This window comes from Delphinus delphis, chromosome 11 (genome assembly GCF_949987515.2).
Source record: "Delphinus delphis chromosome 11, mDelDel1.2, whole genome shotgun sequence".
Taxonomy (NCBI): domain Eukaryota; kingdom Metazoa; phylum Chordata; class Mammalia; order Artiodactyla; family Delphinidae; genus Delphinus; species Delphinus delphis.
In genome coordinates, this window is record NC_082693.1 from 88,456,379 (window position 1) to 88,469,429 (window position 13,051).

Genomic DNA, 13,051 nt, shown 5'->3' on the forward strand with positions numbered 1-13,051 from the left:
CAATGGAACCTGACCATGAATTTGTTTTAAAAGTTCCTCAGGTGATTCGATTTGTCCCCAGTCAAGGTTGAGGATCAGTGCAACAGACCATATGCCACATGAGGGCAGGGATCACATCAGTACTTCCTGATAAAGGCTCCAGGAGTGATGCTTGCATCAACACGTATATAAGGAAAACAAACAGAATTGCTTTCCAGCAGCAACTGTGGGTCCAGTCCATGTGTTTCCCTATAATACACTCCCCCTTTCCTTGAGGTAAGGTGAGTAGAGCTCTATTTTTTTAGAATCAATTCTTCACCCTCACAAACAACCAGCACCATCAGAAGACAGGAGCCCTTGGTTCTCAGTGCTGGAGAGGGGATGAGACAGAAGCCCTATCTTATCAGGCTTCGATGTTCTAAGCCTGTGAGGCCACCTCTCCCTTCTCCATTCGACTGGGTGAAGGGCAGCGGCAAGGGGACTGTGTGGAGGGTGAGGGCCCGTCTGCTTACCTGTCCATGGAGAGCTGAGCAACCAGGGTGACGTCCGTGTTGTCTGAAGTGGGCTCATACTCGTAATGCAAGAAGTACAGGTGGGTTCGGTGGACGGTGAAACGCTCTCGCCGGAACTCATAACACAAGTCGTCCTCATCCAGCTCAGAGAGCTGCTTCTGGAGCTGAAAGGTAGGCAAGAGGGTTTGGAAACAAGAAGAAAATCCCCGAGGGGGCCTGTCTGTTGTGCCCTGTCCTCCCCTGAGTTTGTTACCCATTGGACCTTACTGATGGGCCAATCAGAGAAGGACAGGATCCTGTTTTCATTTTCCTCTGCAATTTAATCTGATTTCAAAGAGGTGATGATAAAGGGCAGCTGCCTCACCCTCTGAGGAATGAGACGCTCTGAGCCAACAGTGATGGTGGCGGCACTGACAAATGCATAAGCAACCACGAAGTCCTTATACAAAACAAAAAACGTTTTCCTTCATGACCCAGCACAACAATTGCAAATAACGGGGGAACTGTCGTCTATGAACAGAGTAACGGGAACCAAACGGAGCAGTACCTGTGTGTGACCTGGCGCTTTTCTCTCTCCAGAGCTACAGATTTCAACCTCTGTACCAGGTATTGGAAAGAAAACGCAAACCCATAAACGAAACAAAACATCTTTTCTTTTCATTTCATCCAAGTTCAATCAGTCTCAGTACCCACTCTTCTTCTCCCTCTCTTCTAAGGCTCTGACATCTTTTACTTTATTAATCTGCTTGTAGGAGTTCTTTACTTACCTCTCCTATTCTCCTTCCTACCCAACTAGCGAAAGAGTGAGCTGTCCTGCTAACAGGGAACTGGGAACTTAGCACTTCACATAAGCAGGTGCAGATATACAGGTTTCCAGATCTGCCGATATACAATATCCCTCCCAGGCAGGTGGGACTGACTGTGCTTGCCTTATAGGTGAAAAATTGCAACGAACAAGTAAAAGAACTTCGACAGTTACGGAAATTCAATCAGTGGACGTGCGGTAGCAGAATGAATGGGCTGGGAACAGGCAGGAGAGAACTTTTTCGGGTGATGGGAATGTCTTACGTCATGCTCAGAGTGATGGTTATCTGGGTGTACACATTTGTGAAAATACATGTACACTCAGAACGGGTGGATTTATCATAGGCAAATTGTTTTTCAATAAAACGTATTTAAAGAAAATAATAATTTGCCAAAGGTCACACGGTTGCTTCCAATATTTCTTCTCTTACATGAACCTTGTCCGTCCCATGATGACATATAGTTGAATATAGATTAAACTTTACATGGCTAGAGTTATTAAGAGCTGAATGCAACAGAACATTTTTCCAAAAAGAAGATATATAAAATCTCTAAACCAACAAGAAAATATATTCACTCACTCCTTTATGACCTATCAGTTAAGACCACTGCTTTGAACTAGGTGATGTGCTATGATTATTCTTTTGTCTCCAGTTCCAATGATTTTACTGTTAAGGTCAAATGGATTTTCCTTCTTTATTCTCTACCAGTAGTTCAAAGTCATGGTAAATTTTAGTTTGCTTTATATTAAGACCATGCTGATGTTGTAATTTTTCTGTCTGTATTTCTGAAAAAAGACTTTTTTCTTTTTTGTTTAATATTTTGTTTTTTTTAATAAATTTATTAAAAAAAAAGACCACTGCCTTGACAGGTTAAGCTCTGAGATTATTTCTCAAGATGTGTGCTGACAGCTGACTGCATTAAATGCTCCAGTTTCTTCACTGCCCCCTCCCCCATATCCTTCCCCTTTGTCATGCGACCTTTGGTGCTGCCCACTACAGAGGCAAAGCCGATGTCTTTAATCCTTGAATCTGGGCCGGACCTGTGACTTGCTTTGGCAGACAGAATGGAGGGGAAAGCCCCAATCCTGAGGCTAGGGCTCGAGAGGAAGTGCATGCTTTCTTGGGAAAATGCCTGGCTAGCCTGCTGGGGGAAGAGAGACAGCTGGAGCAGAGTGGAGTCTCCCCAGCTGCCTATCACGTGAGCAAGCCTGGCCGAGGTCAGTAGAGCTGCATCCATAAACACTTCTCACGGCACACCACTGAGGTTTTAGGGGTTTGGACCACTAGATAACAGGCAGTGTCATTGGCATTTTGTGTGGGGTACCTTTTCACTGGGTGAGTCTGTCCCACAGGGCGGTTGGTTTCCAGGGCCCCAGCCCAATAAATGTTCGCAGGATTCTCCAGACGGCTGCGTACAACTCCAGATGCACCCATATGTTCCCAAAGGCCACTCGGGGAACTGGTTGTGATCCAAGTGATCTATGAGACGTTTTCAGCTATCTTTGACATTTTTAACCTTTAAGAAGGATGCGATCACGGATACTCTTCAGCTTTTCAAGTCCAATTCGATGTCCTTGCCTATTTGAAGATTCCCTCTATGGCAGCAGGGTAGCTACTTGCTATAAGGCTAGGAGCTGGAACTCTCATTCCACCTAAGATCCTAGGAGCCAGGTGACGCCTTCTGGCCTGCAGGACTAAACCCAGATCCTCACTGACAATCGTATACTCTCCCTCTGACCCATCAATCCCCACGTACTCTGCCTTACACCAACGGTCTTCCCTCTGCTCCCCAAACCTGCATTCCCTCCCACGCCTCCGTGACTTGGCCCATCTTCCCTCTCTGCCACACCCTCCCTCACCTCACCCACTCTTCCCCACCTGGGACTTTCTATTGACCTTCAAGATTCAGCTTAAATGGTACCTTCTCTGTGAAACCTTTATGGGCCCTGCCAGGTAGGGCTACTCCATTTCTTCTCTGTGATCTAAGAGCACTGAACCCGTAATTCCACCAAAGCACTTGCTAGTTTGAACTGAAATTGTTTAAGAGCAACTTCCCTGGCGAGACTGTGACACTTCACCATTGCCCCCAGCACCGTGCCCACCGCAGGACAGGTGCTCAATACGCGTGTGCTGTGTGCATGAGAAATACCTGCCGCACACAAGAAGGCTGCGGTCACTGAAGTTAAGGTCTGTCCGTGTCATTTCCCTTTTGTATTCTCTAACGTTATGCATAGAAGCTTGTCATTCTTATGCCCATCATTGGCTCCTATATTTGCAGTTTGAGGTTCTGTGACAGCTGAAAAGGTTGTGTCCAGCAAACAAGCATGTGTTGGGCTCCGTGCAAGGTGCTAGGTGTGCTTGACTTCTTGTCCTTAGAGCCATCCAGTAAGGCATGTGTCAAACCCTCACTTGACAGTGGAGGAAACTGTTTGGAGATCTTGAGATCACCCAGGGAGGTCGAACTTGGGTCTCTGTCCCTGGACCACCAAGCTGCCTCTCCAGAAAAGATGCTTGTTTAGCCTCAGGTCAAGAAACAGACACAGGACAGGGGCTGAGGTTACTGCTTCGATCCCAATCCTGTCCATGAAATCTGGGGAGAGTGGGTGAATCATTTAACCCTTCTGAGCCTCAATTTCCTCACCTGTAAAATGGAGATAATAACAGTAGCTACCTCAGGGGATGGCAGGAGGATTCCAGGAGATGCTGCATATGAAGAGCACAGTGTTTGGAGTGACTCAACAACGTCATCTATTATCGTGGTTGTGATCACAATTAGGAAAGGGAGATTCCTGGGCTCCCGGAGACACCTAGGTGGACGTGTGCTGAAACGTCACCTGAAGGAGATGGCATGGCAAGGGTCTGGAGGGCAGGGGAAGAGGGGCTGGATAAGGCTGGGTCACCTTCTGTTTCATGAGTGTCCGAGAGAGTCCCAATGTCTTTCTCCTTGAACTCAAATATGCCTGGAAGTTGCAGTGTTGTCTGCCAGGAGGAAACGGAACCAACCGACACCCACCTTCCCTTTCTCACCCACCCTGCTGAAGAAAACAAGTAACTACTGCCCCTTAGAGAATAAATGTCTGTCAAGTTCTTTGCAAAAGCAGGGCTGTTTGGTGGGTATTTGTTTTGTGTTGTATTTTTAATATGCTGATAAGAGTGCATGGCTTCCAGTCCAGTGAAGAGAGAGAGGAAGCCTGTGAGGATGTGTATGCATGTCTGTGTGTGAGCACGGCCAGACACCTGCGTGTGGAGCAAAGGGTGTTTCTTTGATGAGGTTTCGAAAAAGTTTATCCTCATCACATGAGAAAGGAAATTAGTGACCAGAACACGAGAAATGCATGTGTTACGGGGTTCTCTCTTCCCCCTTAGCCTTACACTGGCAGTACCCTTGAGTTGGGGAAAATGACATTCCAAGGTAAATAGCTCCAAGAGCCATTTTCTGGAAAGCGCCCATAGCGTGGGCTCCTAAAGGCAGGAACTGTATCCCATCCATCTCTGAATCCCCTGAACCCAGAACACCTAGTGCATCTTGAGTGCCCAGCAAGACTCTGTTGGATACATTCAGAGCCACAGCATATTAAGAAAGGGAACAGTGACCAATGAAAATGCTCCTAGAGCTACCAAAGTATGGCTGCCCTAGCTGGCAGGGTCTACCAGCAGTCCCGGGGGATAAGGCGCCTCCATCTATGAACTTCACGGTACCAACGTGGTTCAATGGCAGCCACATCCCCAGGTCACCTGTGGCCATCACAGTGCTCAACGGATAGGACCTAGGTAACATTGCCATTTACCAACCACACTGGGTACTGTGGAAAGCACAGCAGGTATGAGGTCAGACATAAAACGTCAGAGTCTATTGGACTCTGGACCAAATAGATGTCTTCCTTGAGCTTTAATATTATATTGATTATCAACCTGGTGCTCTGCACCTCTGCTCTAATATGGACCGAGCACCTACTGCGCGCCCGGTGTAGTGCTAAAGCAGGTGCATTGCTTTACTAATTTAATCCTTCAGCACAGAGCTCCGTTTTACGAGAGAGGAAACTGAGGCTCAGAAGGTGTCCATAATCTTCCAGTTACAGCTAGACAGCAGCAGTCTGGACTGTGAATCCAGTCTTTGGACCTCACACCAGGGACATCTCACAACACAATCACTTCTCTCCTGGCGGATGGATGTGAGGATCAAATGAGCTGGTGGAAGACACAACGCTGTGTGAACAAAGCAGGCCATAAAAATGCACATGCAGTAAGATTCCAATACAGCAAAAAGACAAACAAACCAGAAACAGACCAAAGGGAACACGTTACAATGTTAACAAAGCTTTTCTCTGAGTGGTGGATTCACAGATGAATTTTATTGGCTTCTTTATACTTTTCTGTACTTAAGTAATTCCCTGCAATTTTCTCAAATGAGCTAATGCATGTACAAGTGCTTTGTAAACTGTAGAGTTCTACACACACCTCAGCGATGTTATTATGATCGCATTATGTACCTTTTCAAATTCTAATCTAGGACTGCTCATCATTGCTGACTGCATGGCTGATGTTATCCCAAGGAGGAGACTAGAGCAGCTTGAAACCTGCCTCTTTTTCACCCAGGTAATCTCTCCAGGGAGATGCTGAGCTGGAAGGCAGGGCTGGGGTGACTTGGGTTAACAGGGTCTGAATGCTACCGCCACTGCCCACTCCAGCCACGTGGGGAGCAGGGGCCCCTGACAAGCAAGTCACAGAAACAAAAGACAGATTCCTCCTGAGATAAAATGCATTTGCTCAGTTGCTTCCTTGGGCAGCCAGCTGAGGCACAGGGAGATCTGGACTTAAGGGCAAATGACCTTTAAGCAGTTTGCATTTATTTCTTCCCATCCTGAAGGGCAGTGGCCTAGATTGACCTCTGAGCTGCCAGAGATGATGGCTGGTCCTGCCTGAGGACTCAGATGGGTGGGAAGTGTGTCCCTGGGCTCTGGCCTGATGGACTTCTCTGCTCGAAGTCAGGAAAAACGACATGGAGAGATTATAGGGATAAGTGGACACTGAGGCCTGATTCCTCTGGCCCTCATTTTCCACGTGACCTTGAGCAAGTCATTTCTCCCAACAGCAAGACAAAGAGTTCTGGCTTCAAGGATCACGTCCTCACTAGGCCAGGTAAGGGGTGAGAGCCCTGTGGGCACTTTCTCATTAACACTCATGGTCACCGTGGCTTAGAGACCACCAGCAGTCCAGGTCTATAAAGAAAGCCTTAGCCACTTGTTCAAGGTCACACAATGAATGAACAGAGTAGCCAAGATTCACATCCAGGTGTCTCTCCTCCAAGTTCTTGTACATAATCAAGTCACTAGGATGCCGTGTTCAGCAGTCTCTGGGGATCTTTCTAGTCTAATGCCAGATGGTTCTGTGACTGCAGAGGATTGAATCACGTGCTTCCCTCAGTGGCAGAGATCTTCTGCTCTCGGGCTGAGTTTCCAACCTTCCTGCGGTGCAGGGGAACCATGTAGCCAAGTCCGCGTCAGTGGAATGTGGGCAGATTCTGGCCACTACAGGTACCACTTTTAAGACTGTCTCACGCACAGTCTTCTCTGTGTCAGCCAGAGCGAGAGCCCCCAGTAGAGGATGCTCTGTGGAGGGCAGAGGCACAAGATGGAAGGAGTCTGGGCCCCGAACCTGGAGAAGAGCTGCCTGCCAATCAGGAACACCTGCTTGAACTTCGTGCGGGTCATAAACTTCCAGTCTGCCGAGTCCATTTTATGGCTGCTTGTGTTACCTTAACTAACACACCTACCTGACCTCTTCCAGCCACTAAGTGATGAAGACAGCACAACGGACCAAGTCAGGAGTCTCTGAGGCCACCCTTTCTTCTTTCGACACCTGTCCTTTGGATCCTTTAGGACAACAGGCAGAAACATCTGATGGATAAGATAACACTCAGGAGTGTTGCTTTACACTTTCAGCTTTCACTTTCAGTGGCCTGGATATCCATTTCTTCATCCGTTCCTCCCAGTGTCTACAGGAGACTGGCAGGGCCGCCACTTGCCCCCAGTTGATGGATGAGGAAACTGGAGCACCAGGGATGTGCACAGAAAAGCTGGGGCTCTAAGTCACGTCTCCTGGAACCTAACTCAGGGCTCTTCCTTGGGGTTTCCATGAAGTGGTTAAGTTTTATTAAACCACGTGGACAGGAAGAGAAAAATTACTAGCTCGCTGGTTGCCTGCTGTGCATATTAATCAACAAAATTCTAGGAACCCAAACCACTGTTTTCCAAGGAAACCAAACCATGGGCCACTTTCATTCTTTCGTGGGAGGGGAGAAGCATGGACCTTAGGACCATTCAGTGACGGTTCAGAGAGAGTCTGCTGAGCACTGACTGAGGCTCTGAGAAAATAAGAAAAAGGCATGGTCTGCTCCCTCCCAGCTATCAGTGTTAATGTGTACACTGCACACAATTAACAGTCCCTCATTCTATGCCAAGCCCTGTGCTAGGAATGGGGAATGAACCCATTTCTGCACTTAAATTGTTTATACAGTCTGGGTGGGGAAACAAAGAAGTCAGCAATTGTAAAACTGTGTATTCATAATGCAAACAAAACTCAAGGTTGGGGCTTCCCTGGTGGCGCAGTGGTTGAGAGTCCGCCTGCCGAGGCAGGGGACGCGGGTTTGTGCCCCGGTCCGGGAAGATCCCACATGCCGCGGAGCGGCTGCGCCCGTGAGCCATGGCCGCTGAGCCTGCGCGTCCGGAGCCTGTGCTCCGCAGCGCGAGAGGCCACAGCAGTGAGAGGCCCGTGTAACGCAAAACAAAAAACAAAACTCAAGGTCGGGGGGATGTGCTAGGTGCTACACTGACCTAAGCTCCTGACCTGCCTTACCTTACTTAATCCTCATCAAGCCTACCAGGTAGGAATAGTCCTAACTGATTCCCATTTACAGGTGAGAAAACTGAGGCACAGAGAGTTGAGTGGCCTGAAATCCCAAAGGGAGTGTTCCTAACATCTTATGCAAGGCAGTCTCGCTCCAGAGCTGTCCTCTTACCTACCGCACAAGGAGCCAGTTAGGGGAGGAAGATTCAGCCGAAAGGAGAAGAGGGCGGGGGCTGTGACTGACAAAGGCACAGGAGAGTCGAGCACCTGGAGGGTTTGGATAGGTGACAACCAGAGCCTAGGTGTGCGAAGGAAGGATGTATTCCTGTGGCCCAGACACACCCTCTGAGTATCTGGACCATGACTCCCACCTTTATCCCCTCTCCTGGCCACCCAGGCAAACACTGACGCTTCAGGCTCTGGAACTTAACACGCCATGGAAAGTCACTGGAGGCTGGCCTCGGGCAGCCTGTTGTAGGGCTCTGGACGCCATCCACCCTGGGCTCTGCTGCCCACTGTGTGATTAAAGGGCTGGTGACATGCGGCTCGCACGTGAGAACAATAACGCATTCTGGGGTTTCTCTGGGGTTTCTCTGGGATACAGCTGTTTCCACAGAGCCATCTGTTCCCTGGTAGCTTCTGTTTACATGTGTCTTATTTTTAACGTCTCACGGAGCCACCGTGAGGCCGTTGTCTTTTCTTCTTAGTGAGCTTAGCATCAGGGGATGTGACCCCACAGGTGGCCCATCACCCTTGTAGCACGAGGGGGTTGAACGTGGAAGCCCTCATTTCAGAGGTGAGGCAGGGGGCTGAGAGCAGCTGGATGGGAAGGCATCCAGGACGAGCTTTCTGGCCAATACTCCTAAGGAGACAGCCTGTGGCCTGTAGCCCTTCGCATACCTTAAGCCCTTCAAGGCACATACCAGCCTGGGCTGGGTTTGTTTACTGACCATTTTACAGGTGGGAAAACTGAGGCTCAGGAAAGGCAACAGTTATACTTGAAGGCATAGATCTAGTCCCGGGGCCTGGTTTTCTGATTTTAAGTACAGGGCTCTTTCCAGAGTACCACAAATACTTCAAGACAAAGACTTGTAATATGTTCATTGGTTCTACAAAATTTATCGAGCACATACCAGGCAGTCTTTCATAGGCATAAAGATATACTGATGAATGAAACAGACAGACATCCCTGCAGTCCCAGAGCTTACACTCTAGTTGGAGAGACAGAACCAACAAAATAAATAAGTCCAGAATACAATACATCGATGGGTGATAAGTGCTATGGAGAAAAATAAAGGCACGAGCTCTGGGAGATGGGGGTGCTGGGACTGGGGTTAAGTATTACAACTTTAGATCATGGAGTGTTTTCAGCAGTTGTAAAAAGACTACTCAGCAAGACTGATACCAGTTCCAGAGCTGCCACCAACCTGTCCTCTGATTTCACATTGCTGAGCCTCCGTTGTCTCCTCTAAAAAGTAAAGATAATAATAACTACCTTGCAGGGTTCGTAAAAGAATACTGTTCGTAAGAACAGTGATATAAAGTAAAAGCAGCTAGGAGAATCGCTGAATGACTTGTAGCTCCTCTTATGTTAATTTTAAATAGGGATCTACATCCACTTGAGGAGCATGGCCTCGGTCAGTCTATGACTTCAAAGTTAGGGCGACCCTGTTTCCAATCATGGCCCCATCATGTAGGAGTTGCTTGATTTTGAGCACGTAACTCATCTCTTCTGAGCTTTGGTTTCCTTAATCTGTGAAAAGTGACTCGTAACGTCTCCTTCCCTTGACTGTGGTGAAGATTAAAGTTGCATTTCCCTTTTGCTTTCCCTGCAGGAAATCTCCAATTGTCAAAGGCTAGAAGAAGCAGAGAAAGGTCTTGGAGCAGCACAGACAGCTCTCCTCATGCAGGAGAGAACAGAATGATGAAGGCCTAGTGCACGGATGCCCGCATCTCCCGTGTTATTGCTTGGGGATTGTTACTGGTTCTCTGGAGTACTGTCTTGGTGAGGATACTGGGGTTGGGGCTGAGCCCAGATGGACAACTGGGGTCATCAACGAGTGATGTCTGCTGTGGGCATCGGATAAGGGAACTCCAAGTCTGCAGACACTTGTCTATTGACTTATAATTACATATAAATGTGAAAACTCATTGGTATCCAGTCTTTTTGCTTTTTTTCCACTTTTTAGGTGTTTGCTATGTTTCATAATTTAACTTCTAACATGACAGTGGATAATTCTTTTACCACTGGACTTTCTGACTTCAATACCACTGGTTTTCCTTTTTTTGGCTGCCACGGGAAGGATGAACAGGGGGTTGAGCCCAGAAAGGGCTGTTCTGAAGCTGATGAAGTGAAAGTGACAGCTGTCAGAAAGGCATCTGCAGGATAAGCAGCAAACAGTCTGAGGCCATTTCCTGCCAGGATAAACAGCATCTTCCCTCCTCTGGCCAATTCCCGCCCCCTCAGCCTACTCAGTGCAACCTTAGTCACTGAAAATTGTCAATTGAGTTTGGTCTACTTTGGTTACTAAGGAAGGGCATGTACTTGAGTAAGATTCCCATCCAAATTGGAAAACATCTATAATAACATATATGTTAATGGTTTTGCATTTAGAAAGGTGAGTTTCTCTTATCTGGAACACGCCCTGAGGTGGAGCAACGCACTCTTGATGATAAAGCAGGCTTCTATAGATACAATGCTTGGGGAGAGTTACATGTTTCCGGATAACACGCTGTACGGAAGCTACACTATCTGCCCAGCTGTTGGGGACCACAGAGGGTATCCTTATTTTTTCCTGCACCCAAGGACAGGACTCAGATTCATGGATTCTTTCCAGAAGGGGGGATTTTCAACTCAACATGAGGAGGAGGGGCTTAGCATCTGGAGCTTTCTAACAGTGAACTAAGCTGCTGGAGGTGGTGAGCTCCCTGTCCTTAGGAAGATTCCAGTGGAAACCAGATGTAAGCCTGTTAGAGACACTGTAGAAGGATTTTTGCACGGATTGGGGGGTAGAGAATATCCACGATTATCCAGCCGCGTTCTGTGGAGTCCCAGAGTTTCTGGGCTACGCTTGAGCAGCCGGGTTGCTGAGGAAAGGGGAGAGAAATGCTAATATACAGAATTCTAGCTTCCACTGCGACTTCACTCAAAGTATAGTAACTAATGCCAAGTGAATGCTTCTTGCATTACACAGACTAACTTATTGGTTCCAGGGAGAGATGGCCAGACAAACTGTGGGACAGGAGTGGCAATGTCCCATCAGCTACTGTCATTCTACGCCGCAGCTGGAGCCTGAGCTCTTCCAAACAAAACCATCTTGTTCTGGAGCAAGCACCCCAAACAAAGGCTGGGAAATGGGGTTTTCTGCTTCCTAAAGGGTTGAATCCCCCAACCTCCTGAATTCATGCTCCTTCCCTCCCTCTTTTCCTTTTTCTTTTCTCTCTCCCTCTCTCTTTCTGGCACCAAGACCAACCAAATGGCCTCTCCCTCCCACCCAGAGTCTCCTGCTGGAGGAGACATCTACCTGGGATTGCCTGATCCAGAGCAAATGTGACAGCCCCTTCCATGCTTCATACACAGATTTCTAAGTGACTCTGTAGGTTCATCTCTCTGCCAGGCCTTCCTAGAAAAAAAACCTTAAAATCCCAGAACCCATTCGTGGAACGACAGACTATGATCAGACAGGTTGGGCACTGTGGTTTGTGATAAACCCCCTTCTCAATGAACACTGTGTTCTGGGTGTCCTATTTTTGGTGATGTAACATACATTATCCATGAGACACTATGACAAAGGCATCCCTGTCCCCAGTTATTTATCAGATGGTGAACCCAAGGCTCAGAGCATCCACGTGACCTCTCCGAGGTCCTATGTCCATTAAATGAGCGATCTGGGATGACCAGAGAGCTCACACCCTTATCATCATCGTCACCTCCGTGAAGACATAATAATACAAAAATGCACTTGTGCAGCCCTCCACGTGCTCACGTTGGCTTCACTGGAAGCCGAGTATGCCATGCTCGTGTTCACCTCTGGTCTCCACTGCCTGTGCCGCTCCCGCCACTCTCCATATCTTCTCACTCCTCCTTATTCATCCTTGGAATTTCACCTTCTGCAGGAAGTCTTCCCTGACCTACCAGCTCTCCCCTTCTTGTGTGCTCTCAAAGCATCACACTGTCCCGGCACTTATCACACTGGATGACAGCCCCGTGCCTGCCTGCATCCCTCACTAGACAAGCACTGTGAGAGTCAGGCTTCGATCTGCACTCGCTCCCCGCCTAGGATCTCTAGCCCTGCGGCTGGTGACCATTTCAACGACTTATCCGCTGAATGGATGAACGCGTCTTGAGACTTAGACCCTGCCACCAGATCCCCTTCCCATCTGAGATCTGCAGTCCAATGGAGAGGTCCCTGACTTGCAGTCTTTGAGACGATCACTAACTGTGCGCTTGTCATAGTTCCAACGACTTCTTCCCCAAGGCTGGGAGCCTTCCGCTTTGGGCCAGATACGAGGTCTTACCCTTTCCCGCTGGCTCTGTTTGCAGATAACACTCAGCATGTTGCAAAGGATCAGGGGTAGAACTCCCCACGGAGACACGATTCCTGGCTGTGGTGTTACAGACTCTCTGCCTGCTCCAGCCCCTGCCGCTGCGGGCCTGCCCGGCCAGAGGCATCTGACTGAAGCAGAGCACAGGGACCTGCCGTCTCGGTTTATGGCTGCCAGCTGCGCTTGCTCCCCTGTTCTCAGCGCCCACAAAACAATCCATCTGTCCTCTCCATCCCCGTGGCCGCCGCCCCTGGTCAGAGCCCCATCACCATCTTTTGGCCTGGGATGCGGCAATGGCCTCTAAGTGGTCTCCCTGCCTCCAGTCTCACCCCTTCGGTTCTATTCTCTACGTGGGAGTGATTT

The 13,051-nt window shown here is 48.5% G+C and overlaps 1 protein-coding gene across 1 annotated transcript in view; it reads right to left on the reverse strand.

Moving 5' to 3' along the window:
* Positions 1 to 13,051, reverse strand: part of LARGE1 (LARGE xylosyl- and glucuronyltransferase 1) — a 583,936-nt gene that overhangs the window by 45,111 nt on the left and 525,774 nt on the right. Inside the window, exon 11 of the mRNA XM_060025562.1 lies at positions 492 to 655. Within this exon, the coding sequence (XP_059881545.1) occupies positions 492 to 655 (164 nt within the window). The remainder of the gene's footprint in view (positions 1 to 491; positions 656 to 13,051) is intronic.